Here is a 23,420-nt window from a genome sequence, read left to right as displayed (position 1 = left end):
AGCAGGTCCCAGGGGGTGCAGGTGGTCATGTTCAGGCACTATTCCTGGAAAATGCCTGGTGGGCCTTCCTGGGGGGGTGCTTCCCATCCTGTACCATCCCATCCTCATCTTCTCCCCACCTTTACCCCTCTCTGTCCCCTCCCCTCCTCAAGGTGCCCTGCCCATCCTGCCCAGGGCTGAACCCCTCACTGTGCAGCAGGTGCTACAGTTCAGGACAGTGGCCGGCAGCACCAGGGTCACCAGGAGGCTCAGCCCAGGCCCAGGCCCTGCCCTCAGTGGCTCAGCTATCACATCCCACCTCAAGGACCCTAACGACACTGCCACATCCCAGCAGCACTAAAAGCGAGCCTCAGAAGCCCAGAGGAACCGCCGCTGTCTGACCAAGGAGGCAAATACAGCACAGAGTAAAATAATTCGGTGTGATCCTGAGCCAGTGTCAACTGTTTTGGAGGAAACCTGCCACCTGCACTTGTCTTCACACTGCTCCTCCCTCCTCCACCTTTGGATCTGCTTCCCTGGGACATAAGGAGCAGTGGCCTCCAGCCTGACCCAAACAGCCCCTGCCCCAAGGACCACTCAAGCCTCCCTCGGGGGATGACACACAAAAGACATCTTGGCCATGGGTGCTGACGTCCCCCATCACCACCCGGACCTCCTGGCCCTTGGGCTCAGAGCCATCCCCAAGTCCCAGTTCACAGCACAGGGGGCAGGACCTGCTTCTCCGCTCCCCGCCCCCTACCCTGGGCACAGACACAGGAACAGAGAACAGCTAGGAAAGGCAGTGGGGGGATCCCTGGGTGGCGCAGCGGTTTGGCGCCTGCCTTTGGCCCAGGGCGCGATCCTGGAGACCCAGGATCGAATCCCACGTCCGGCTCCCGGTGCATGGAGCCTGCTTCTCCCTCTGCCTATGTCTCTGCCTCTCTCTCTCTCTCTCTGTGACTATCATAAATAATAAAATTAAAAAAAAATTTTAAAAAAAAGTTAAAAAAAAGAAAGGCAGTGGGGATATGGCAGGGTGAGTACAGTATCCAGAGGATCCCCGGACAGGAGACAAAGGGCTGAGTCTGAGTCAGGAGAGCGCAGGTGGCCCCCCAGACAAAGCGGACTCGGACACCCTTCGCAAAGAAAGGGCTTTGCACTTGTCAAACTGCCTCTGGCACCTGTTGCTCAGGGTAAGGAGCTGTGAGGTTCCACGGGGGCAGAGCCAGAGCCCAGAGGGCCTCAGTTGCCTGTGCCGATGGAGAAACCAGGGCCTGGAGCGTGGGTGAGGCAGCAGTGTGAGCCAGCACTCATGCGCGCACGTGACACAGCCCAGGGCTCCGCACCCTCTCACAGCCACCCCGCAGAGGGAGAGGAGGCCCAGGCAGCACACAGTGCTCCTTCTCAGCCCCCCACTCCCACACAGGTCCGAAGGACTCAGGATGCAGGACAAGGGGACCCCACCAGGAATGATAGCCACCCCCACTCCTACACAGGCCTGGAGGGCTGGGAGTGCAGGATGAGATGGGAGGGAGGGGACCCCTGATTCAGGACACTGGGGGGATGGGAGGGAAATGGGACCAGGACAAGGAAAGACCCCTTTGTCTGACAATGGAGGAGGCCACGACCCGGAGAGACATGGACGGACCTGCCAGGGCCAGTTCAGTGATGGCACACAGAGCTTTCTGTGTCGCACTCTGAATCAAGACAGCTGTGCACCTGCCTCTGGGATGCACACCTCTGCTCACAAGGAGGGATGCCCCCCTCAAAGACAGACAGACAGAGCACATACATGAAAAATGCAAAACAACCCTCCAGTGCTGGTCTTCCTTGGGCTCTGCATTATATTAAAGGGGTGGGCAGAACCCAGGGGCGCCTTCTCTTCCTGCCCCATCGCACCCTCCTCTTCCATCCTGGGAGAAGCCTGCTGGACACCCAGGGTGCGCCGTGGGAAGACCAGACAGACGCGTGTGTATTCCTTGCTTCGGTCGGGATAAAACCCTACAGGGCACCTGATGTAAACTCCTGGTGGAGGCTCCGGTCCAAGGGGTTTGGGCCGGTGACCTCCGCCACGTCTCATGGCCTCTCGGGGTTGACAGGGTCCCATTTCCAAATGAGAAGACTGACTAGATGACCTCAGGTCCCTTTTGGCATCAGGACTTGAGGACTGGATGATTACACGACTCCACCTCCTCCCGACAATTTAAGTCAAATTAAAAGAAAACAGATCAGCAAACAGACACCACACCACCTGCCTGCCCCGAATCCAGAAGTGCCGTCTGTGCAGCGCACAACAGCCCACTAGCCCCTGACAACACTGGCTGAGCCCTCCACCCCGAACCTTTACTAGCTTTGGTTGTGGTTTGTTGTAGCGATGTTTTTTCCTTGAATAAAATGTTGCCCTTGGTGTTTGACATAAGAAAGGAAACACAGAGTGAGGGGTCCGGCCTGACAGTAGCTCCTAGGGGCCAGGGCCTCACAGGGGCGGCAGGGCACTCCTCTGCCTCCAAGGGCCCCTCCTGCTGGGCCTCCTGCCCACAGCGTGTGGCTGGGCCCCAGTGGCTGGGGGGACAGACTTCTGGAAACAACAGCTCCTCCAGAGCCACAGTCCCTTGGCTATAAGAATCATGCCACCCCTCACTTTATTTGGCTTTGTGATGATCCCAGAACGTGGAGGAACTAATTATAACGGAGGAGCCAGCGCACAGCCCTGCTCTGAGCCAATCACATCACCTCCTCCCTCGGGAAACAACTGGCCCTGCCTCCCATTTACAGAGCAAAATAGCTCACCGTATAGTGGTGGAAGTTGCCGGTGCTGCTAATTATAAGAACGTGGCTCCTGGCGGGAATGCAGAGGGGTATCTTGTAAGTGGTACAGACAGAGTTTGGGAGGGGCCTGCTGTGCTCGGCTCCGCCAGATGTGGGGCAACGGGGGTATTTCTCAGGAGGAAGTGGGAATTTGGACCAGGGATTGCTTTCCCAAGGCGAGAAGGAAGAGCTGGGTTTCACTCTGCCATTTATCCTCTGGAATTGGGGCCAAGCAGGCCGGGAGACAGCAAACTGGCAAGACACGGTTTTATAACTCCTGAGTCATACACCTGCCACTCCAGCTTCCAGATGAGCATGTGCTCTGCTAGGTTCCTGCAAAGTCCTCCTCCAAGTGGACGCGGTGAAAGCTGTGCACTCAGAAGGCAAAGCCGAGTGCTGTGGAAGCACGTCACGTGGCCTCCGTGGGACACTTCAGGCAAGAGAAGGTGGAGACCCTCCTCAGGGGCAATGCACAGCCACAGCTTGAATGGGCCCCGGTCCAGCAAGTCCAGCGTCCTGGCTGGAGCACCGCAGCCCCGCATCAGGCGGCATGAGCTTCTGCAGCCACCGTGGGCTATCAGAGCACGGGCTCTGTGGCACCAGGAGCTTACCCCTGCTGTAGAGACAGGTTTGCTTCCTCTGAATACAGGGCAGGTGACAGCTAGGCTGAAGAGCTCAGGGAGTGGACACTGTCACATGTGGGTCACCCAACGTCTGTGCCCTTCCACATGGGTCTGATTTCATCTGGAGAAGCACCTCTCCCCTCTGACCGCAGTCCCAGGGGGAAGATGAATACAGGAGCCGGAGACCCCAGGACACTTCTTCTCACCGCTCAGTGTGGCCAACAGGAGCACAACCCACACTGAGCCTAGAAGACTCTCTGTCTTCAGAAGCAGGAATTCAAGGACAGAAGGAAGAGGGCCAGGGACCTAAATCCAGGTTACTCTGCGTGTCAGGTCTTGTGTTCCAGACCTGCTGTGCTGTGTGAGCACTCCACTCCTCTCCCCAGAAATCCCTTTGTGGAAGAAGGTGGTCAGGACCGATCTCTAGAACCTCAGCAGATACATGGAGGGTCACAGATGGAGAGCAGGAAAGGAACAAGATGCGTGCAGCAAGCAAGGGAAGAGCCACAGAATTCCACAACTGGATAGGACCCCAGAGACCACTGTGTTCAGTGCCTTCACTTTACAGATACACGCACACAGGCACACATATGTGCACCCGTGCATTCATGCACACGCTTACACGTGTGCACACACTCACATGTGCACACACACATGTACCAGTGCATGCCCACACTCACACATGCCCACACATGCACACGCTCACACACACCCACAAACATGCGCACACACACACACATACCTGTGCACACATGCACACAGCCCAGGGAGGTACAGGGACTCTACACCACAGAGCAGTTTGTGGGAGAGTGCCACGTAGCAACAGCGCCAGCCCCTCTTCCAGGGCATGACTTTTGGGTCTAAAGCTACCAGGCAATGAGGGAAAAGGGTGTCGGGACAGAACCCGTTTCTCTGTGCTCAGCACATATGCTCTATTGGCCTCCGCTCAATCCTCGCACTCTCTCCAGAACCTCCAAGAACAATCATCCCGGGGTTAAGACACGCTCCAGGAATGCCGCAGGGGCTCAAGGTGCCGCCATGGCTCGCTCGACCCCCAGTTCCAGACAGCGCTTCTGCAGGCGCCGGGAGGCCGCCCCCCACCTGGCACCACTGCCTGCTCCCACATTGGGGCCATCCCCAGGCCCTCCCTCCTCGCAAAGTGGCTGGTGTCAGCAGAAGCCCCTCCACCACCAGGACCCCCGCCCCGGGGCCTGCCCAGGGCCAGTGACATCGAGGACAATGAAAGCTCTGTCAGGGGATCCCTGGGTGGCTCAGCGGTTTAGTGCCTGCCTTTGGCCCAGGGCGCGATCCTGGAGTCCTGGGATCGAGTCCCACGTCAGGCTCCTGGCATGGAGCCTGCTTCTCTCTCCTCCTGTGTCTCTGCCTCTCTCTCTCTCTGTGTGTCTATCATAAATAAATAAATAAATAAATAAATAAATAAATAATAAATAAATCTTTTAAAAAAGAAAAAAAGAAAGCTCTGTCAGGTTTCAGGCAGGTCCATGGGATTCGGGGGTCCTGCACCGTTTCCCAGCGAACATACAGGACAGAAGGGGAAGGGAAGTGGCATCTATCTGTTCAGAGCAGAACTGAGAAACAGTTGGCACAAACGTGTTCTCTCTGGCCCTGGTCTGCCTACAGCTGCCCGAAGCCTCCCCAGCTGGCAGTGCCTCGGGCTGCGGGGCTCGGTGTCCATGCGCACGTCCGGTCCCCCGCCGGCAGCCTCCCCAAGGAGCAGGTGACGCCGCGGGGCACCCTGGAGCCACTCCTGCTCGCGTGCTCAGGGTTCCCGTCCGGCCGGCCTCACATCTCCAGTTCCCACTTCCTAAGCTCTGCCTTCTGCAGGACTGGAATCGCTGGGCTGTCTCCAGGCTAGCAACCCCTGCAGTTGCTAATTCCTTTTCTCAATAAGCTCACAGAACACATTTAAATATTTTTTTTATGCAAGAGACAAATGTCTCTATTATATAGGGGACCATCTGGGCTGCTATAGCTAGCTGGCTATGTTGCTATCGGCTCTTTTTTTAGGGTTCATGAATCAGTTGCCAATACAAAAAAAAAAAGGTAGTGAGCTCCAAGATTCCACTTCCCTCCCCTGCATTTTCCCAGCGGGAGAGCTGTAACCCATTGTCCAAATGGACCCCACGAAGGTGCCAACAGCACAGGTACCTAAGGCTGAGGCCCTGGGAATTTCAGCCCCTAGTTCTCCTCGCCCTGGGGGACGGAGGTGGCATCAGCTAACATCCCAGCCCCGGGGCCCTCCAGCTGGGCTAAGGAGTATTGTGCAGCCTCTGGCAGATCTAGGATACATGCCAAGAAGAAGGAACAAAAGGAGGTCAAAAGCAAGAGAGGAGGAAGGGAAGAAGGAAGGAGGAAGGAGAGAGAGAGTGGTCGAGGCTTGGGAGCCCCTGATGCCAGGGACGCACCAGCCACCGCACACCTGCAGGCAGCAGAGGCAGCTGAGCTCTGGGTGCCAGGCGGCCAAATCCTGGACAGAATGTGTCCCTGGAGGGAGAGGGGCAGAATGTGGACTCGTGGAGTCCAGGCCCACAGTTCTTCCCGATGTAGGAAGACAGGAGGCCAGGGTGTCATTCACCCAGAAACGCACACACACCTGCAGCTTTTACAGACACTGCAAAGGACTCATCAGAGTCCATTCTGGCGGCATGGCACCAAGCCGCCCCTGCCGCGGGCAGCTCTGGGTACTGACCACCTGCACGCAGACCAGGCCCGAGCTCTCGGCCACCAGCCTCTGGGCGTGGAGAGGCAGACAACAGCTGGGTGCACCTGTGACAACTGCCCCAAACCGTGCTGACGGCAAATGGGCACATGGGCACTCCCCGCCTCACACACCCGCCACTAACCCTGACCCCGGGGGGACAGAGAAAACAAATCCGTCCTCCCCACGTGTCTGGCCAGGAAGGTGTGGGGTTCTCCCTGCCACAGATTGTTCTTGTGTTGTTAACTGTGCGCATGTGTGAGAGACACAGAGGGCAATCGCACAGTTTACACATCTGGTTTGTTTTTTTTAAAACTACTTTTGTGACTCAAGGCAACTCCAAAGAGCTAGAGAATGAAGCCATCCTGTGAATCGCCCTGTAGGCTGACAGCCTCCTTGTCCCCAGTTCCTCCTGGTGCAGGTGACCACCCGGTCCTGTCCCCACCGGCCACCAGGGCAGTGCCAGCCTCTGGGCCTCTGCCCAAGTGAGGTCGGAAAAGCAAATGTTTGATTGAACAACAATCCTTTCGTGAGATCCCTTGGCTTCTCACTCAGGCGCACTCCCCAATTCTCAGACCTGTTACCAGTTTCTGATGGAATCCTCTCCCTGGCAAAACCACGAGCAGTGTCCAGTAAACCCTGCACAGGAGCCTTTTACAACTCTTGACAGCTGGGATTTGAAAAAATAGGCTATGACTACCTGACTCGCCTAAAAGACATGAGGACCCCAGAAAAGCAGACCAGGTAGGTAAGCCCACAAGGACAACCAGGATGCTTGCAGCACTGCCGTGGTCCATCCTGAAGGAGGGCCGAGAGTGGTCACCAGTGGGGACAGAGGTCAAGGCAGAGCACAGAGCTGGCGCTGAGGACCCAGAGAGGTCGTGCCTGTGAAAGTAGAGGAACCACAGACAGCAAACATAGAATTCCCCACATTTCCGCTTCTGGGAATGCACGGGAATGGGGGGGCAGGGAGAGAGACAGGGCATCAGGGACCCCTACACACCGGTTTTCACAGGGACAGGACATGGTGGACCCAGCTAAGGGAGAAACACAGATTATACATGCAATGGAACACTCTCCAGCCCGAGCAGGTCACGAGGTTGGCACCTGCTTAGGTGCCACAGGAAGGAATCTCCCGGGCACTGAGCTCAGTGAAGTGTCCAGACCCAGGGGACAGCCAAGACTCGCTCTGGAAGGTGCACAGAGCAGCCAGGTTCGCAGAGACGGGAAGCAGGATGGTGGAGCCAGGCTGGGGGAGGCCGCGGCCAGTGTTTCATGGGGACAGAGTTTCAGTGTGGGAGGGTGAGAAGATTCTGGAAGTGGACGGTGGGGGTGGCAGCACCGCAATATGAGTGTAATGCTACTGAAGCATACACTTAAAAATGGTTGGAAAACAGTAAATTTTAGGTGACATATATTCTACTACAATAAAAAAAAAAGACAGATGGGACGCCTGGGTGGCTCAGTGGTTGAGCGTCTGCCTTCGGCTCAGGGTGTGATCCTGGGGTCCTGGGATCGAGTCCCACATCGGGCTCCCCACAGGGAGTCTGCTTCTCCCTCTACCTATGTCTCTGCCTCTCTCTCTCTGTGTCTCTCATGAATTTTTTTAAATAAAACCTTTTTAAAAAAAATTACAGTTAAAACATGAGGGGCATCAGGCAGAGCCTCAAGTAGAAACAGGCCAGGTGAGGTCCCTCTCCTGCTCAGGTAGCAAGGCTGACACAGTCTAGAATCAGAGAAACCTGGATGTCTGTACAAGGCGGCCTGAGTCTGGGCCTGGGTCAGATGGTTACAAGAGGATGGGACTGGTCTACCCTGTCGGGCTCCATACCCCAATGGGTACCTGCACCAGTTCGGGGTAAATGAAGACCAGAGAGCCCGTCCTCTCTGTGCCCACACGGCAGAGGCTCAGGCAGTGATGGGAGGCCCAGTTCTCAGAGCTCCAGCAGACAAGGTGGCCAGGCCTGTGATGCTGAGCCCTGGACGGTGAGACATCCCTGGCTGGTATGCCCCTCTGGCTGCTGGTGAGTCCCTGGGACTGTGCTGTGTCCACCTGTCTGGGAGCAGATGGGGCTGGGTCAGAGCACATGGCAACCACGAATTCCCTGGGAGCCAGTCACCACGGTCCCCAAAGCCACAGGCTCCCTCTTCTTCGAGGGGACTTCCAGATTCACAACCCAAACGAGGCTACAAAGAGGTGACTGTCAGACCTCATGACCAGTCAGAGCCACCAACCACAGCTGCACTCCGCACCTGTTCGTGTCCTCCCAGGCTCCACGAATGCGTAACAGGGACAACAGCGCCTACCTCCAACAGCAACTACATCATCGACAGCTGAGCTGTGCAGCCCGAGGTGTGCACTGACTCAGGGGCACGTGTGAACAGGGGCTGAGGAGCCACACATGCTTTCCTGGGCGGCGGCATTGAGCCAGAGTGAGCAGGCTTGACCATGGTCAAGACAGGGACCGCAGGGTGAAGAACATGCACAACTTAGATCTGTGAGGGAGGAAGAGTGAACACACACACACATATCTGAACACCAAGGGGTGGGGGCGTGAAATGGACACTGACCTCAGAGGTGAGGACACGCAGCCAACCCACAGGGAGCCATCCTGTGAGCCGACCCCAGTCTTCAACCCCGTGCCCTCGGCAGGGAACCCCTGTAAACATCCTAATGCCCAGGACCCTGTGCCCCCAGAAAAGTCGGCGGCTTCATTAGAGTCTAGCAGCTTAATCTTCATTTACGTATCTTTTTTAGTGTTTTTTCGTTCAGGCTTTATTTTAGCACATGAGAATGTCTCATGCTTGCCTCTTCTGTGTCAAATTAAAAATATTTGCCAGCCTCGTTGTTTGGTTCCAGATTGGTATTCAGAGACCAATTCAGGATATAATTGTGCACATGGAGCTTTCCATAACCTTTATGGGAATTAATCAGAGTCCAGGAGCCATGAAAAGCAGTCCCGGCAAGGCCTGGCTCGCCGTGTTGAGACGTAGAGGTCCTGCGAAAGGTCTCCAACAGTAACTACCTCCATCCCTGCAGATCTGGGTGCGCACCTGCTGTTCGACCTTGGTGCCATACCAGCAACGATGCAGCCCTTCTCTGCACGGACACAGCCCCCTGTCCCTTCTGAGAACCATCCCTCCGCCAGAGGAGGAGCAACACAGAAGGAACCCGATCAGCGAAGACGTCAGGCCGGGACTTCAGGCCGGCCTTATCTGAGCCCCAGGGGGGCTGTCTGCCATTGGGCATCACAGGATGGGAGGATGGTGCATTTCACAACCATCCCTGAGCATCCCACTGCCCACAGGTGGGGCTGCTGTCTCCAAGCATAAATCAGAGCACCTGCATCGCCCATCAGACTTCAGACAGCAGCCTCTCCCAGACCTCTGCTGCTCAGAACCACAGCCCAGGGCGGCGCACCTCACCTGCACCCAGACTCACGTGCCCTGTCAAACATCTCCCCAACCCCAGGGGTGGGAGCCTGAGCTTGGACATGCTCCTAATGCCCAGGCAGGGCTCCTCAGGCCTCCAGTGGAGCCCAGGAACGTGCATTTTTAATAAGCACCCAGGTGACTGCTGTAACCAGCTAAGCCGGGGAAACCATCCACTGAGCAAGAGTCTGTGGGTCTTGGGTGGTTTAGTCGATTGCCCAGATCCTAGATATGTGTTTTCTGTACTCACTGGACTCTGGCCACAGTGATACACTGAGGCTACAAATGAGGGTGGCATTCCTGCCCTGGAAGGGCTCACAGTCTGGGGAAAGACTGCAGCACCATGGGCAGATCCCATGGTGGTGAGGACAGTAGGACCCAGGGGTGGGGCAGGCAGCCCCATACAAGGTCTACAGGATTGGGGGTGCAGCCCTTTGGGACAGGGCAGCTGCAGGTAAGTGAAGGCAGGGCAGGAAGAAGAGACAGGGAGGAACACAGAAACCGTGAGAGCAGCCACAAGGAGGGCATGGCCCAGAGCCTGGAGGTCACGGACAGGCCTCGGCTGAGCCCTGAATGGCACTGGGAGTCAGGCCACTGGAGCAGGGCCAAGAAGGGAGGCTCTAGGCCTGAACCCATGAGGAAACACTGACTGAAGTAAGGCAGATAAGGAACCAAAGTGGCAAAATGCTAACATTTGCTGATTCTGGATGACGGGAGCAGGAGGCTTTTCAGTCTTGGTCCTTTTCCGAACATTTGCTACAAGAATAAAAGAGGGAACGAACAGGGAAGCGAACAAGTCAATCTGCGAAGGAAAAGGCCGGTGGCCTGGGGAGGGCCCAGAACAAAGCAGCTGGCCCACGGGCTCAGAGACAGAGGGGACAGACCAGCAGAGGCAGTGGCTGAGCACACGGGGGCAAGGATGGGCGACGTCCCTGGGGAGCCCACAGGAGATTCTGGGTCTGAGGAGGAAGGGGAAGTGTGCTGGTGGAATGTGAAGCTCAGAGATGGGCAGGGTGCCCAGGTGTCCCTGCCAATAACTCTACCTTCTCTGTCAGCTGGCAGTGAAGTCTGAGAGGGTAGGGGGCCCCGGGGACTCTGAGGAAATGCCAGAGATCTGGAACAGTATCAACGGAGCTGAAAGAACCAGCCTGATCATGCTGGGGAGTCAGGGGATGGAACTGAGGCCCTGCAGAGGCTAAGCCCAGCCTCGCTGGCTCCAGCAGCCCTGAACCAGGAAGGCAGCAGCCAGGGGCCAGTGGGTCCCCAGGGGACCGTGGGGAAAAGAGGCTCAGAGCAGTGGTGAGAGGCGGCTGGAGGTTGGTGAGGTCAGGTGGCACAGGGTGGAACACGGGGTCATGACCGGGGGCAGCAGAATGCACGAGAGCCCTACCCTTCACCCCAGAAAGGGGGGAGATACAGAGGGGGCATATGACTGTGACAGAGCCAGGCCCTGGCGGGACCCCCAGGGAGTGGCCAAAAGGAGGCAGACAACAGCCCAGGTACAGCTGGCAAGGGCACTACCCACCAGCACATTTCTAGGAGAGCGGGGCGCCAGGGGAACTGGTTTACAGACCTACTGGGAGGGAGGGCAGCAGAAAGCAAGTGCAGAGGAGACCCTGTGCAGAGCCACGGACAGGGTGGGGGTTCTGGATGCAAGTCAAGAGAGGTTCTAGGCCCCGTGATTCAGGAAGGGACTCTGACCCCCTGGGCAGTACAGGTAGCTGTTCCCATTGCCTGGCAGAGGCTTCATACCCATCTCTGCCTTTACAGTTCCTTCAGGCATTCTAATGCCAAAGCCAAATATCATGGTGGCCCCGCAGCATCCCACCCCAAGGAGGCCCAGAGCCTCACCAGGCAGCGGGTGGGGGCCGGTGCCTGCTTGCTGTACAGGAGCCCTGAATTCCACATCCTCAGTCTGCTCTCCTGCCGGACTGTGGGGGAAATGCCATGCCCTCGAGGCTGCCCCCTGCAGGGGTCGTCCTGGGAGACCGCCAGCCAGGTGGCCTGACGTCATGACTTACAGGAGGCATGGTCTCTGGGAACAGCTGGCACTTGTCCCCAGGCTGTACCCCTGCAGGAGAGCCAGCTCCAGCATCATCGAGGTGGGCCCCACAGCCCCGCTAACGGCCAGCCTTCTTGTAATAGCAACAGGTGCCAGTACAGCAGAAACAATCATGCCCTAAACACCCAGGGAGCTGTCCCTGGGAAGTAGCCAGAAGCCAAATCAGATATGAGTTACCATGTTAGCCAGAAGCATGTCAAGCCAAAACGGAACAAGAAAGTATCCTCCAAGCATTTACTGAGCCCCTGTACAAGCACCATCCCCAGCTCTGGAGAAATGACCTAAAAAGGTGGCTGCTCTCACAGAGCTTCCTTCCACACCAGCCACAGAGGGTACAGAAGGCGGGGGCACCCAAAGGCCGCAGCTGCAGATGCCACATTGGACATGGGGATGCCAGTGGGGACAGGGTATCCCAGATGGAAGGAACAGTGTAGACCAAGCATAGCTGACAGCTCAGTGCTCTCTGCTGAGCAGACCGTCCGTGGATCAGGGTCTTCTGAAGATGGGTGGGTGTCAACCCCAGGCAGCCCAGCATCTCACATTAACTATGTTTTCTTTCCAGATGGATGACCAGAGGAACTGAGAGGTCCCCAAGGTCCCCAGGGTGGGATCTGTGACAGGCTGGAGCTGGCGGTGAAGCTCAGCCAGGACGACATCCTGCCCAGCAAAACTGCTTCTCTGTAAATAAATATGTGTCGCATCATCTGTCGGGGCCCATCTAGCCCTGCCACAGCACACGCCACCACTATGTGTCCAAAGACATACGATCAGGAACTCATCTTACTCGTATGTTGTCAGATCTCACAGGTCTTAAAAGTGACTCTAGGTATTAAAAAAAAAAACAAACAAACAAATGAAAAACTTTGAATGCTAAAAACCTGAAATGAATCTTTGATCTTTTCAAAGAATGGTTTCATCTGTATTTATATAAATGTGACAGTCTGCAAAAGGCCTGCATAAGGCCCGACCAAGCTGGGGCTGAGAGCGTTCTTGCCAGTAAACACTGTTCATTTCATATTGGCTGGAAATAGAAATCACTGCACATCTGAAGCTCTTCGGAACACCTTTTTCCCTTCTAAACATCCATATGCAATTTTTAAAAATATACAAATACATGGTATTGGAAGAAGAAACACACAAATCATTTCTGGAGGATGTGATTAATGGTGATTTTTTTTTTCCATATATGTCCCTGTATTTTCAAATTTTTCGGCAAGGAACCTGTATCATTTTAGAAGCAAAAAACTTATTTTTTTTAAAGAATAAAATAGAGGTGCCTGTGTGGTTCAGTCAGTTAAGCATCTGCTTTGGTTCAGGTCACGATCTCAGGGTCCTGGGATCAAACACCACACCAGGGGTCCCTGCTCAGCCAGGGAGTATGCATCTTCTCTTCTCCTCCCCCCACTCATTCTTTCTTTCTCTCTCTCTCTCTCTCTCAAATAAATAAAATCTTTAAAATAAAATTGAAAAATAAATAATGAAATAGAATCTCCTCTTTTTAAAAAGTATATGTAGTATGTTAGAGGTCTTTGTTGTTATAACTCCAATCAGAAATTCCAGCCCAAAATATTTTATTTATATGAAGAAAGGTAATCCTCTGCATAAAAACATTATCTACTATTATCAAAATTAAACAAGCCAAAATAGTAAGTAGATTTAGAAAGAAGACATGGCCACACCAGGCTCACTCAGTTCAAATCCCAGCTCCAGCACACGCAGCTGTGAAACCTCAAGCAAGTTTCATAACCTCTCTGATCTACAGTTCCCCAATCTGTAAAAACGTCATCGGTGAGGAGTGAAGGATGGCTAGGGCAGTAAGGCCATGTGCCTGAAGGCATGCAAAGCCACACACACACACCCCAAACAAAAAACAAACCCTCACGTTTATTCTGCATGTTCCAAATGTGGCAAATGGTGGCTGATATAAAATTAATCGGTAATTCAAAATATTTTCATTTGAAAACAGATGCAAATAAATTTTCCAAGTAAAACATGAGACTTGAAAGCAATGTGCTTATGGCCACATCCACCCTTTCTCCCGGGGCTTCCGGGGGAAGTGAGCATCTGACAGGTCCTCCGAAGTGCCTAGAACTGGCCTGCTGTGCACGCTCAATAGGTAGTAGCTAGTAGTATCACCACCAAGAAGGTGTGTACCATTGAGTAAGAAAAGGACACGGCAACAGAACCAGCTTTCTAACTGGAGGGTATTGCTAAGTGCCCAATCCACTCCCGGGGATGTTAACATATGCTAAGCAATCGATATGGCTTATCAGATCAAAAAATATATAAGAAAGTTAAGAAGCCAGAAAGAAAGCAAACACACAGCCTAACGTAGAACCAGCTCTCCTAAATTTCTTTGGAAGTCATTACCACTGAATGCGCAACACCCACACATACAACATGTGCATTGATTCCCCTTTTCAACGTTCAAGAGCCAAATCAACGTGGGGAGGCTTTAGGCTGTTTGATTCCGAGACAGGGAGAAGGAAAAGACGCAGGAAAGAACAAGAGGCTGGAGACTTGGCAACACTCGTTGTAATCTGAATTCAAAGAGCTCCTGTTCTTTTTATTATTAGAAACTGGCATCTTGCCCCCGCCCCCAACTGGGAACTCGGTCAGGACCTGGTGGCATCCGACTACCCCCTGGACACAGGGGTGTGGGCTGGGAACTCCTAGGGGATGCCGACAGGGGATCATCCCAGCAGCCAGCTTTGATTCAGGGATCTATTAGTCAACCAGACGCACATGCTGTCCATTTAATTACCCTGCTCCTGAATTATTTATTATCTTCCCCTGAGTGAGAGGAAATTATTCTTGCTGGTTACCTGCTCTGCTCCAGGGGCCTGTTCAGAGAACCCCATTACTGATGGTTTGGTGGAGCTCTCTGGTACCTGCCACCCTCTGGCCAAGATGAGAACATAAAGAAACAGCAAGTGAAGTATTTCTGAAAAAAGGGAGTCATTAGCCTTCTAGAATGCAAATAACTCCCCAAATCTGGGGAAACACAGAAAGCTCCTTTGAAACACATGAGCAGGTACGTGCAGGTACGTGCTGTCCTGTTTGGGTGTGATCTGTCCTGCACCCCTATTTTTTCTAAATTTGGTAAAGTTTCCTTCTCCCTTAACAACTGTCAACAACTCCTAGGCTCCTTTCCGCAGACAGAATCATACCCAGAATCCCGGGGCAGAGGAGGAGAGGCTGCAAATCCCATATGCAATCTGTAAAGAAAGTATCACTTTTCACTGTCCAGATTTTTGATCAGCCAGGAAATTCCTGTGTCTGAATCCCTTCTCCACCCGCCCCCATTTCTAAACTGACCGATTCACAGACTTGCAGCATCTAGACACAAGGGGAAGCCTGGGGACCACCCAGGTCAGCTCTCGCTTGGGGACATGGAACGAAGCCCAGCCAGCCCAGCCAGCCCAGCCAGCGTTGTGCCAGCTGCCAGGCTCCCTCTCCTGGCTCCCAGAGCGCCTCTAAGAGGACCTTTAGTTCTATCTTAAGATAAGCCCTCTCGCTCCAGAAACCGCTCCTACAGAACACCAGCGTCCTATCCACACGGCAACTCTCCAGTCTGCTTTCCATCTGCTTTCTGGGCATCTGCCCCTGTAGGCACGCTCTATAGGGCTCTCGGAACAGGGGTCTCCTGGAATCTACCCAGGGTCCCTCCATAGCCCGGGCCGCGCTGGGCGGGGTGGCTGCACGGTGGGCTCCCTCTGGAACTCTCCACCTCAGCCATTCTTCCTCCACCAGCTCCTGGCTGGCGAGGGCAGGGGGCCCTGAGAGCGCTCTGCTTGCCAACTGCGCACCGTGTTTGCACTGCGGCCACCCCCTCCACTATGTACAACAGCTCCAGGTCCCAGGCCCTCCCCATACCTGCAGAACCAGGACCCACCTCCACTGTCCCCCAGCCGGAGTGACCCGGGGAGGGCGCGGGGCGCTGGGGGCGGGGAGTCTGCTACCGGTGGGGGGTCCTGCAGGCGCTGGGCGGCTGGGCCCCCTGGAGGGCAGCGGAGGACTGGGAATCTGGTCGCCCACAAGGGCCTCTCTCCGCGGGACAGGTGACCCCGGCGTCTGGTCTCTCCCTCCCCTCGCGGCCTGCCTCGCCCCCTGTCCCACAGCGCTCCCATCATGTCTCCGCTTTGTCTCCAAAAGTGTCAAAACGCAGCCCACCACAGAGCTGACATTCTGTGTCTAGTTGTTATAGTTACTTGACTAACTGCGGGGCCGACAGAGGCGCGCTCCCCGGCTCCCGCGGGCAGGAGGCGCAGGGCTGGTGGGCGTGCCGCTGTGCGCCTGGGCCCCGCAGGGGGACCAGCGGCGGGGCCCGCACCGGGGCCAGCGCGGGGACCAGCGGCGGGGCCAGCACCGGGACCAGCGGCGGGGCCAGCACCGGGGCCAGCGCGGGGACCAGCGGCGGGGCCAGCACCGGGACCAGCGGCGGGGCCAGCACCGGGGCCAGCGCGGGGACCAGCGGCGGGGCCAGCACCGGGACCAGCGGCGGGGCCAGCACCGGGGCCAGCGCGGGGACCAGCGGCGGGGCCAGCACCGGGGCCAGCGCGGGGACCAGCGGCGGGGCCAGCACCGGGACCAGCGGCGGGGCCAGCACCGGGGCCAGCGCCGGGACCAGCGGCGGGGCCAGCACCGGGATCAGCACCGGGACCAGCACCCGGACCAGCACCGCACCAGCACCGCACCAGCACCGGGACCACCACCGGGACCAGCACCGGGACCAGCACCGGGACCAGCACCGCACCAGCACCGCACCAGCACCGGGACCACCACCGGGATCAGCACCGGGACCAGCACCGGGACCAGCACCGGGACCACCACCGGGACCAGCGGCGGGACCAGCACCCGGACCAGCTCTCCCTCTGCCCCCCGCCAGCAGCCCGGCTCCGATGCCGCCAACTATCCCCGCCCCGGGACGGAGGCTCGCGGAGCCTCGGGGACGCTCCAGAGAGACCGGGGAAGGGGTGGGCCGGGCGGTAGTGAGAGTTAGAAGCCGGTACCGCTTACTCACGTGCCAGATGGCGAAGAAGATGAGCGCGGCGCACAGCACCAGGGAGAGCATGTAGCAGAAGGCGGCGAAGGTGAAGGCCATGGCCAGCGGCGGGCCGCGCGCCCCAGCCCACGCGCCGCGCCCTCGAGGACCGCACTCGCTCCGCGGCGGGGTCCGGGTCCGGGTCCGGGTCCGGGTCCGGGTCCGGGCGGGGGCCGGGGAGCAGGCAGGCCCGCGGGGGAGCGCCGAGGGTCAGGGCGGCCGGGACGCCAGCCCGCCCGCGGCCGCCGACCCCCCCCCCCAGCCGCTGGGGCGTCGCTGGCGGGAAGCGTCCCCAGATCGCGGACACGAACCCGCGGAGAGCTCAGCCGCCGAGTGCGGCGGAGAGGCCCGCGCCACGAGCTCCGGCGCCCGGATCCGGGGAGGGCCGCTCCTCGCGGACCCCAGCGCCGCCGCCGGCGAGCACAGTCCTGCGGGGGTCGGAGGGGCCGGTGCGCCGCGCGGGGACCCGACCTCCCCGGGGCCAGGCTGGACCCGGCGCGCACGGCTCGGCCCGGCGGCCGCGGCGGCAGGTTCGAGGCCGGGAGCCGCGCCCGCCGCTCCACCTGCTGCTGCAGCCGCCGCCTCGGCCCCGGCGCCTCCGCCCCGGCTCCCGCTCCCGCTCCCGCTCCCGCTCCCCCTCCGCGAGCGCGCGCTCCCCGCCGGCAGAGCTGCGGCGGGGGCGCCGGCCCAGTGCGCGCCCGCCTCTCCCAGGACACCTGCGGCGGGCGGCGGGCGGCGGGCGGGCGGGGACTGCGAACACGTGCGCCCGAGGAGGTGGGAGCTGCGGGGGGCGGGGGGACCGCGGCGGCGCCTAGAGGCCCGGCCTTGCCCCTGCGGTGCCCTCCCCGCCCGCGCCGGACCCTCCCGTGGCTCCGGCACTGCGTTAAGCCCGTGGGCCGTCCAGAGCACCTGCTTTTGGAGTCAGACCCCGGCGCGCCAGTCTCCTAACCTTTCTACACCTCGGTTTCCTTATCTGAAAAAACTGGGGAAAGAGGACCACCGGTCCGTGTCACGGGGTTAAATGGGAACCGAAGTCAGGGAGCGGGCGCCGGGCCTAGCACTGGCTGCGCGGTCAGTAAACCGCAGGGTGGAATGCGCACGCTTTGCCCCAGCGGCCCAGCGCCTTGGAAACGCACCATGCCTCCCGCCTAAGGGATCTCCGGTAGCGCGGGGAAGGGGGTCCAGTCTTTCCGGGGTCTTGGGAGCGGGTCTCAGAGCGCACGCGAAATAAACAGCTGTCGATGGTTCTGACCCTGGTGCCACCTGTGCAGCTCCCACCTGCGATTCCGGCCGTCCCCTGCGCCAGGACAGGACTCGGAGAGCTCTGCACACCCCTGGCCCAGGGGCTCTCCTCCGCGCCTCAGCATTCTTGCAGAGGTCGTCCCCCCTCCACCTGGGACACTCCATGCTGCTCAGTGGGGAGTGCAGGAGCTAGATGGAGAAGTCTGGTGGCTGTTGACAGAGGGTCAGCATTTAATTGCCTCTGGGTCAGGACCTGGTAGTGCTCCCTGTTAGAAATTATTGAGGATTTCAAGATCGAAGCCATAGAGCATTCATCCAGGTAGGATGCCCTTCTGACCAGAGGACCTTGGACAACCATGGAGATTCTGCACCTGCAAATCCTCCCCACTCTGGGTTATACTCTTTATCACTTTCTCTCTTACTTGGATGTCTTCCAGTACAAATACTCCTTAAAAACAAACAACAACAACAAAAATACGGAAATGAAAAAGGATGTAACAGACGCCAGAGTTGGCCACTCTCAGACACCACTGGCACCATGGTACTAGGCTGCTTCCGAGCTCTGCTTTTTGCTTTTCATTTTATAGCAATCACATCTCTATATCAGCCATTAAGGTTGTAATTATACCATATAAGTTTTGTGGCACCAAGACAATACAAAAATATCACAGGAAGATATAACCATTCAAATATTTTGAGTTCCTTCAGGTTTGATCTATTGTCTTTTGCTTCTGCTGGTTCGTGCTTGCAGAGCCCTCACTCCTTCTGTGTCCACTAAGTCTTTATTGTATGCCAAACATTTTTTTTAAGGCTCTTTGCAGAAATTCGAGGACTGAGATGATGTTTCCTCTCTCTAAAGAGGATTTTCTACACCTTTTACCAGGTGTTTGGGGACTCTAAACTCTGGCACTCTAGAATTTCCCTGCTCCAAACTCAGGGATTGAGATTTTCTGGGGTGACCAATCTGTTTCAGGGCTAGTTTTCTCAGTTATTTTTATTCACCAGTGGTCCTTCTAGATACCCCGCCAAAGCAGGTGGTCATTAAGTCCCAAGCCCTGCTGGTCCTTGGACTTTGGCTTTTGCCCCAAGCCCTATGAAGCGCTAAATCTCCAACTCAGACTCTTACCCTTCCTCCAGATTAGCAAAGGCCCAGAAAGGCAAGACTGGCCCCCAATGCCAGGCGCACCGGTCTGGATCCTGTCCACCCTCAAAACATGGCCCCAGTAATTCCTTACTCTCAAGCTAAGTCTTTGATGCTTTTAAGAAGAGGTTTTTAGATTTTATTCAGCTTTTTAAATTGTATTTAGTAGGAGGGTTGGTCTGAATTATCTAGCTCAGTGTTACCAGAATCAGAATGTCTACATCAAAATAAAATGTCAAACAAAAACAATTGAATCCATCATCCTACCACTCTGACTTTCAAGGCTCTGAATATACCTTAGCCTCCATCTTTCTCGACCTTTCCCCAGCCCTGCTTTATCTTGTGTTATCAGTAGTAGAATCGCAGTAAATAAGAACCGCAGAATTAGTGTTTAATAATTCAACAAATGTTATTTAGTGGTTGTGGGTCCTGGGGGGACTCGCAAGATTCGAAGCCTAATTGGTGAGATTATAAATAACTCCTTCACGAGGGAGCCTTAGATGAGGGAGGAGGAGAAGAATTGCCTGTGACACAGCAGAGGAAAGCAAGGGAGAAAGTAACTAATGGATGCTGAGAGACCAACCTACATTGTTTCACCAACTGTAGACATTGAAAAGGCAGTTGTTTTGTTTTGGGTTTTTTTCCTAGCCACCATGCAGCCACAGGTAGACATGTGGCACAGTTTGAGCTTAGAAGATACATACTTCTTTTTGCCTGGAATGCAGACATGCTACCTGGAGGTACAGCAGCCATCTTGTAACAGTGAGGAAGAAATCAACACAGTAAGAATGGGAAAGCTAAAAAGATAGAGAGAGAAAGCACCATTAACACCATTAACCACCACACCAGCCCTGAACTTCTCTGATTTCTTGTAGTGTGAGACAATAAAACTGACTTTTTTAAGCCACGAAAGTAAGGAATTCTGTTACCTACAGGTAAACATGATTCTTAACTAATACCATGGTTTAATGTGTGTGTGTGTGGGGGGGGTGTTTTCCTGATAGGAGAAGAAATCATATCATCAGTTCAGGGCTGGTGTAGCAGCTCCTTGACATTGTTACAGCCCCCGGCTCCTTTTACCTTCCTAACTTGCTATCCTTAGCATGTGGATTTGGTTCTCATGGTCACGAGAAGGCTGCTGCATCTCCATCATGTTGTGGGCAGGACAAAAGAGCCCAAAGGTTTCAGCCCATGAAGCCATGTTTTTTGGGAGAGTAAAGGAAACTCTCCCCTGGGATCTGCTACCTTTGATTGGCCACAACTCTGACACTCAGCTTCCATACCTAGTTGTAAGTGAGTCTGAGAAGGTGAGTCTTCTCCTCTTCTGGCCTCTTTCAAATAGGCAAAGAAAAGAGGGTTTCGAGTGGACTTTGGGATATCCACATTTATTCCATGCCCATTACTGGGGTTTTCTCTTATAAAACTTTCAAATGGGGATCCCTGGGTGGCGCAGCGGTTTGGTGCCTGCCTTTGGCCCAGGGCGCGATCCTGAAGACCCGGGATCGAATCCCACGTCGGGCTCCCGGTGCTTGGAGCCTGCTTCTTCCTCTGCCTATGTCTCTGCCTCTGTGTGTGTGTGTGTGTGTGTGTGTGTGTGTGTGTGACTATCATAAATAAATTTTTTAAAAAAAACTTTCAAATGTAGGGGCTCCTGGGTGGCTCAGTTGGTCTGACTCTTTATTTTGGCTTAGGTCATGATCTCGGGGTCCTGGGATCAAGCCCCGCATCAGGCTCTATATTCAGTGGGGAGTCTCCTTCTCCCTCTCCCTCTGCCCCTCCCCCCATTCACATGCACTCTCTCTAAATAAATAAATTAAATTTAAAAAAAATTTTTTTTTCAAATGTATAGAAAAGTAGAAAAGGGGGCATAGTGACCATTCGTCTCCATATCACTCACATTCCACAACTGTTAACATTTTGCCATATGTGCCTCCTGGTTCTCCCAAATTGCATTTTACAGCTGGTTTGTTTGAAGCAGAATGTAAAGATTTTCCTTACACCTCGTACTCTAGGACTTTTTAACCATTTTCTTTTGTGCAATTTATCCAACAATAATTCGTCTTAAGCTGAGTGTCCTCCATTGACAGCTCCATGCTGAGCACAGTGACTATATTCGGTGGAGGCCCATGTCGGTTGCCGTGCATGCCTCCACATATCTAAGCTGGCGTTGTCTGACTCAGGACGTCCTCTTGACTTGTGGGGTATGCATGCACATGTGTGGAGGAGCTAGCTATGAATTACGGATTTCATTAAATTAAGAATGGATTAATCACCTCTTTGTTTTCTTTAAAATAACCTAAATCTAACTTTGAGTCCCCTTCCTGCTTGACTAGCAAGGAATTCAGTATCAGCCTTCACTGGGGCTCCCCAAGAGATCTAGGGGGCTTACATATACCAAACGACAGGCAGCTCCTCTCTCTGCCATTGGTCATTTGACCACGCTGGTTCCTGGTTCCTGCTGACATTCCAGATGGCCTGGTTCTGGGTCTCTGGCCTCTGGCCTTCTGGTCCCTCCTGGCTGGAGTGCTGGGAGCCTCTGCACCCTGGGCACCACACAGCCCCGTCTGTGAGGTTTTGCTTCCTCCAAGAGTCATGGGTGTGAAACAGTGTATATGGGTCCCCTCTCTTCCAGAACCCAGCCTCAGCCTCTTTCCATCCTGCCGTTTGCTCCCCACCTCCACTGGCTGTTGCAAAGCCATTCTCCACACTTGTCTCTCCCCCAGAGAGACATCTCCCAGAATCTCTCCAGAACCAGAAAGGACCTTTGACTTCTGAGACCTTCATCTTTCCACCTCACAATTTATTCACCCAATAGTCATTAATATGACTGTAGCCATGATGGTCATATTGGAAGTTTTCTGTTCCAGTTGGTAAATAGCATAACGGTTGTCACAGCAAACAGTAAAATTAATAAACAATTAAGTTCTAAATTAAACTCATTCAATCAGGTTCATTGTCATGGGCTGTGACAAGGATCGTTGATGAACCTGGCTCTACAAGCTCGTGCATCACAAAGCTCACCGGGCTTCTCGCTGTCGTGGAATCACAGGGCTGCCATGGACTCTAACTAGTTACTACTTTGGTTGCACGTGTGCATCATAATTCCTGTGCAAGTGCACAAGTAAATGCAGTGTGTCAATATTTACAAATTTAAGGATCTATATATAAAATATTAAAAACGAACTCATGAAAGAAAGAAGACTAAGTGTGGATCTGTTTATTACTGTTCACTTAAACATCACTCACCTCAATCTTCCCAGGGTGCAGAGAACGAGCAGTGATATTAATAATGAATCCCAGCCTAGAGCCCATCTCGTGCACACAAGTCCGAGGACCTGAACACCTTTCACACTCACAAGAATTAGTACAAAATAATACAATGCTTCATACTTCATAATAATTTGATTATTTTAACAAAAATATGAGCATCTCATCAGTGCCGGGGATACAAGAATGGATGCAAATGGTGCACAGTTTGATTGCAGATCACATGCTGCCAAAGCTCATGGTTTCATTAAATAATTGTAATTATCAATAAGAGAAACAATCCAAAGATCACTTTCACATAATGAGCTTGAAAGAACAAAATTGCCTAAATTTAAGTGTTTAAAATGTTGATAAAATCAAAAATACCAAGAAAACATCCTAGCCAAATATCAGCATTAGCTAGCATGTGCTTAAATATGATAGACCAGGGATGCCTTGGTGGCTCAGCAATTGAGTGTCTGCCTTTGGCTCAGGGCATGATCCTGGGGTTCTGGGATTGAGTCCCACATTGGGCTTTCTGCATGAAGCCTGTTTCTCCCTCTTCCTATGCTCTTCTCTCTGTGCATCTCTCATGAATAAATAAATAAATTTAAAATAATAATAATAAAATAAAGTAAAATAAATATGATAGACCATTTCCAGAAATGAAATATTCAACAGCCATTTTAAAAATAGTATCTATATAAGCACACACTGCATCCTATATTATGGTCCCGCTTGTTGGGAAACATATATCTACTGAAATGAGAAAATAACTTATTTGAAAAGTTATAAATCAAGACAGTAAAATATTTATTTCCTAAGAAACTTCAATGTTTTGCATAAAAGCATAGTAATAACTTATTTTAAAATGATACAATCAAATATGTAAATTCAATAAATCACTTTAACTTTTTTCTTGGTAAGCTTTCTACTTATTACTGCATTAGTCTGCTCTGACTGCCGTAAGGAAATGTCACAGACTGGGCTGCTCAAGCAAGAGAAATTTACCTTCTCACAGCTCCAGAGGCTGGGCGTCCATGGCCAGGGTGCTGGCAATCCGGTTTCTGGGAAGAGGCCCCTCCTCCTGCTCGTGCGCGCTCTCTCTCTCTCAATCTGTCTCT

General features: G+C 54.2%; 1 protein-coding gene across 1 annotated transcript in view; it reads right to left on the bottom strand.

The window, feature by feature from the left end:
* CNIH3 (cornichon family AMPA receptor auxiliary protein 3) overlaps positions 1 to 16,747 on the bottom strand; it is a 92,764-nt gene extending 76,017 nt beyond the window's left edge. Inside the window, exon 1 of the mRNA XM_041726663.1 lies at positions 16,647 to 16,747. Coding sequence (XP_041582597.1) covers positions 16,647 to 16,727 — 81 coding nt within the window. The 5' untranslated portion in view covers positions 16,728 to 16,747. The remainder of the gene's footprint in view (positions 1 to 16,646) is intronic.
* Between the last annotated feature and the right edge of the window lie 6,673 nt (positions 16,748 to 23,420).

This window comes from Vulpes lagopus, chromosome 1 (assembly GCF_018345385.1).
Source record: "Vulpes lagopus strain Blue_001 chromosome 1, ASM1834538v1, whole genome shotgun sequence".
Lineage (NCBI taxonomy): Eukaryota > Metazoa > Chordata > Mammalia > Carnivora > Canidae > Vulpes > Vulpes lagopus.
The sequence above is the reverse complement of the archived record's forward strand: the minus strand, read 5'-3'. Positions and strand labels throughout refer to the sequence as shown.